Source organism: Clinocottus analis, unplaced genomic scaffold (genome assembly GCF_023055335.1).
Source record: "Clinocottus analis isolate CAN_PGR_092001 unplaced genomic scaffold, fCliAna1.0.p SCAF_34, whole genome shotgun sequence".
NCBI classification, from domain to species: Eukaryota; Metazoa; Chordata; class Actinopteri; order Perciformes; family Cottidae; genus Clinocottus; species Clinocottus analis.
This window is the reverse complement of record NW_027176087.1, coordinates 698,672-703,671: the sequence shown is the minus strand read 5'-3', so window position 1 is coordinate 703,671 and position 5,000 is coordinate 698,672. Positions and strand designations below refer to the sequence as shown.

Below are 5,000 nucleotides of genomic sequence, written 5' to 3'. Positions count from 1 at the left end.
AGCCAGTCCGGCTCGGTGCCACGGCTTCCGAGAGCACACTCTGACGTAATCTTTTTTGTTGACGTTCTCCAAGAACTTCACGTACAAACGCTGGTAGCGCATTTTGGCATCACCAAAGTAACCCAGATACTGAGGGAAGAAACATGAAGAAAAGCTATTCAGTAAACAGTATTGTTTCATACACAAATATTCCAACTACTTCCAGAGGATATAAATACGTCACTGGAGAATGTCCCAGATTGCACTGAAAGGGATTGGTCTGAATCCGGGGGTTGGAACACAATGTGTGATGCTACAAATGGCCTGCAGGGGGCCAAATCAAACATGAAAGTGTATGTCTTACTGTCACAGAGCACTCACTGCATTTAAATACTGAACCACTTTCCTCTCTCCTCAGACAGCTGATCAGAGGGCAGCAAACAGCCTGGTGCTGATGAAATGATGAACTACATGTATATTATCATCAGGATCCATATAAAGAAGTGTTCATCTTTGTTTGGTCCGCTTGCTGCTTCACTTTCACTTTTCTCATTCGATACGTCAATCAGTGCTTCAGATTCAGAGCCGGGAAAACACACCGGTTTGTTGCGACATAGTGTTTATTCCTCCTGCACGATGCCCCGCGGGAAAACTACGAAGACAAAAGACTCATTAAATCAGTCTTTTGTCTATCTCATGCGTTTTCTTTTTTTATTTATGTTGTAATTTTGTGAAATGTTAAATGTTGTATAGGTGAAGGCTTAAATAAGCCCAGTTGGCTTTTTGTCTCTTCCTGCACTGTGATTTTCATTTATTTTTATTTTATTGTTTGAATTGTACAAACAAAACACAAATTAAAAAAAATAAAAGTTAACTTTAATCAAAAATATTACTTACTAGTTTTTACAGTTACTTGAGGGTATAAAATGTACTAACTGTTTGAGTACAGCTCACTTGAGACACTGAGCTAGTCCGCTAACCTGAAAACTAATTGAATTGTCAAATAATAAAGTTTAAAAAAGGCACGTTGGTCGCAGGGCGACATGGAGCACTGAAAAGTCTGAGTTACAAGTGAACGCCTCGTGACCGAGCTTTCTGCAGAGGCGGCGTTAAACAAAAGTGTGTGTTGAGAGACATATTTACTGTTTGTAAAGCCAACATCTGGTTCCCTGGAGCTCTGTGTTGAAGGTTTGAAGAGGCTGCAGCAACAGTAAGGTGACGTGTACCCAGCATGCAATTCTGCAGTGTAATTTTATAAATGTACAATTATCAGTGTTACAAATTGTTTATGTGTCACAAACTGTTGTGTTGTGGTGTTTTGTGCTGCTGAAGTGTGGGTTATTCATTGTTGTTGTAAAGTTTTAACTATGACTAATTTAAAACCATGACTAAAGTTATAACCTTAACATAATGCGCTCACCTGTTGTGCTGTAACAGTAACAGTTGTCGTGATAAATTCATGGCACTTGGACCAGTTCCACTGGTTATCACAGACCTTAATGTGGTGTTTGAAATATTCATTTCAAGTACATTATACTAGTCATATATACGGTCGGGTACCGAGAACCGGTGCTAGCACGGCACCGGATCCAGACGTCCGGTACCTCCAGGACCGAAACACAACACAGATGTTGGTGCTTCCTTTTGGTGCCCGAGCCAGTTTAAATATATATTTTACACTACTGTGTAATGTTGCACGGTATATCCATAATAACAACATGAGTGCACAAGCTTTTGTCACCGTCCTCGGCTTGTTGGAACAAAGCTCTCCCAGTATATATATATATATATATATATATATATATATATATATATATATATATATATATATATATATATATATATATATATATATATAGAATCCAACAGCTTGAGTGGACTTCTGTTGCTCAACTAGTTCTTCAGGCCACCTGATGCATGTGTCCGTTTTTTTTAATATACATATAGTTTATAGTTTAAAGTTAAAAAAGTGTCAAGCTGTAGTTCGAAGTGTTTTTATGTATTTATTCATAGTATACTTTAAACAGTTGATATGTTGTTCAATTTGACAATAATAAAGTATCGGTTAAAGCACCGTTTAGCACCGGTATCCCGAGTCACACACTAGCTACACCTTGAGTAAAGTTTTAAGCACTCCTCACTCATCATATTGACTGAAGCTCCTTCCTAACAGGTCAAGTCTTTGTTTTGTTGTGATTGTTGTTGCAGGTTCTGATTCTTTAGGTCCTAATCTTTCCATAAAGGTGTTTTATTGACGCTCAGGAGGCTTTTCTGGTGAATCTGTCTCATATCATGCTGGATGTTCATAGTAACCATCAAATTATCTTTTAAAAGGGATTTTTTTGCAGATATACATTTTTTTCCCAAGACTTTGCTAAACAAATACAAACAATAAACACAAAACAAAGTATTGGAATTAATTTGGGGTTAAATTGAGATGTTAGTATAACATACAATACATAGTCAACTTTACTAGCATGTAACACGTTCCTTTACTTTTTTAGCGTGCACAAGCTTTTTTAAAGTAAAGTGAACTAATCAGATTTTCCAGTGCAGAATCCAGAGAGAGAAGACACGGCATCTGAACACAGGAAAAGCTTTCCAGCCAGAAGAGACATTACATACACCTGTACGAAAATATGCTTGTGTCACAAAGATCTGTGGCTCTGACGCTACCAACTGTAAATATGCAAAGTAATAGTCAGCAGTTCAGAGGTCTGGAAATTATTGGAATAATTGCTATAGTTACTCATGATATAACTCTTGTTAGTATAGACCCGTTTTCGAATTTTAAAAAATCACAATTGACATCAAACATCTGCCTATCAGTGGACATCATACGAGTATATATTCTAAGATGCAATTCAATTAAGCAAAGTAATAGTAGTTAACATGAAGTCTGGTATTTCTGCAGCCAGCCAGGGCCACTCGCTCTTTTCTCTGTTCTGGGTGTTTGCATGCAGCTCAACCATTCAGCTACTTCATCATAAAGAGAGACAATAAAGTCTAAGATGATGCTCTGCCCCTGATTCAATCTGTGGGAGTTCTGCTGGAAAACTCACGTTACTGGTTGCGCAGAACTGCCTCTGACCATCCTTGATTTCTGGGCTGAATTTCTGCAGCAAGGCCTTCTGCACCCTCCAGATGGGTGGGGGCTCGCGGCCCGTCTGCAAGGCCATCTGATGGAACCAACCGTGATTAATGTCAAAGGTATTTATTCACCATACACACTTCCTGGGCGCTGTGGGTAGATCTCACCTTGAGAGTCCCGATGTCCTCGGTTCGAACCACAAACTCGTCCCGTTCGCGGAAGATTCCCTCGCCTCCGCTCTCACTGTCCTCCTCGTCACTCTGCCCGGCGATGGCGGCGTCAGCCTGCTTCTTTGCCAGGTGCAGCGAGCTGAGACGCTGAGACGTCGGGAGCTCTTCTGGGGTTGGAGGTGATGGTGGCGGCGAGGAGGATGAAGAGGGTGAGGAAGAGATCGGTGAGGGGGGGGAAGGCTGTTCGGCTTCAGCTTCCTGGTCCTGGTCCGAGGATGATGGGGGAGGCGTGGTGGATGGAGGGGCAATGGACTGGGCCTGGGGAAGGCTGGAGAGGGGTGAGGACAGCACAGCCGGAGGGGAGGTGGACGGGGGAGGGGAGGGCGACGAGGGAGGGGAGGTACCAGCTGGAGCTGGTTGGTAGGACTGCTGCTGCTCCGAGGGGGGACAGGTCTGAACGGCCTCTCCCGCATCCTGCTGGATCTCCAGTTGGGAGGTTATGGAGAGACGAAGCGGAGGAAGGGGTGAGGGTGAAGAGTATGTGGGAGGAGTGGAGGGTGATGGGGGTGGGAGCTCAGGAGCAAGCATAGGTCCTGATGGAGAATCTGAAAAACACAGGGCGGGGGTGAGACATGTTCTCCTGAATTAACAATCCCAGAAGCCCTGCACTGTGATTCTTCCTTTGGCCTCACGCTCATGACATCACATCCAGCACCTCTGGGTGCCAGAGGCCCTGCTGTGCAGACGGACAAACCTCACCGTGACAACAACACAGTCTTTCACTCGCCTCCCGTCCATGAATCGTTAGTTGATTTATTTCACTTAAGTCATCTAGTCAAGAATATACTTTCCAGGAACTACAACATGCTGGAGTAAGGAAACGTTTTGAATGACATCAAAAAGCAGGAGGAACAAACACATACATTACCTTCAACTTGAGGGACCTCCAAAGTCTGCATTTCACACCTCCTTTCCTCTTCCTCCTGCTCTTCTGTTTGTTCTTCATCGTCCGCAGTCTCCCCGCCTCTGTGCTCCTCCTTTTTCTCCTCCTCCTTCTCCTCCTCCGCCTCCTTCTCATCCTCCTCCTGCTGCTCTTCCTCCTGCTCCTCCGCCTCCTCCTCCTCCTCCTCCTCCTCTTTAGCCTCCTCTTCCTCCTCCTCTCCTCCTTGCTTAACCTCTCTATCATCTCCTTTTTCTCCATTTGACTGTGGGGAGACCGATCTTTGCTCTTCCTTGTCCTGTAAGTAAGTGAGCGCCTCCTCTTGTCCCTCCTGCACACTGGGGATGAGGGGAGGCATGGCGGGCAGCGGGGGACTCGGCGGCGGCGGCTCTCGTGGGCTGGACAGGGCCAGGTCGGGCGGGGCCTTGGCCATCGCAGCAGCTAACGAGTGTGGGGTGTCATAAAGGGCGGAGATGGCAGATGAGATGCTTTTCTGCAGGTCCTGGTTTTTACTGACCGAGTCCTCCTCATCAGAGGAGAAGGAGGGCAGCGTCTCCAGGTTTCCTTTCAGCTCCTCGTCCAGCGGCTTGCAGGGACTCGGGCAGCTGCTGAGCGACAGGTCCACCCCCTCGCTGAACGTTGGTGGAGGAGTTGGTGCAAGAGGCAGAGGAGGAGGGGATGAGGGCCGGATCCCTCCCTCCAGAGTGGAACAGGAGTTATGGGAATCCTGCTCACCTCCATCCGGTCCCAGTTCAAGGCCGGACTGTTTTTTGCCTGTCTTCAGGAAGTCCAAGAAAGAGGCCATGAAGCCAGGTTTGAA

General features: G+C 45.4%; 1 protein-coding gene across 1 annotated transcript in view; it reads right to left on the bottom strand.

Annotated features, from left to right (window-relative positions):
• prr12b (proline rich 12b) overlaps positions 1–5,000 on the bottom strand; it is a 36,388-nt gene that overhangs the window by 8,562 nt on the left and 22,826 nt on the right. The window contains exons 7-10 of the mRNA XM_068596166.1: positions 4,169–5,000; positions 3,238–3,845; positions 3,042–3,158; positions 1–129 (exon numbers count right to left, since the gene is read on the bottom strand). The exon at positions 1–129 is cut by the window's left edge and continues 5 nt beyond it; the exon at positions 4,169–5,000 is cut by the window's right edge and continues 21 nt beyond it. Of these exons, the coding sequence (XP_068452267.1) occupies positions 1–129; positions 3,042–3,158; positions 3,238–3,845; positions 4,169–5,000 (1,686 nt within the window). The remainder of the gene's footprint in view (positions 130–3,041; positions 3,159–3,237; positions 3,846–4,168) is intronic.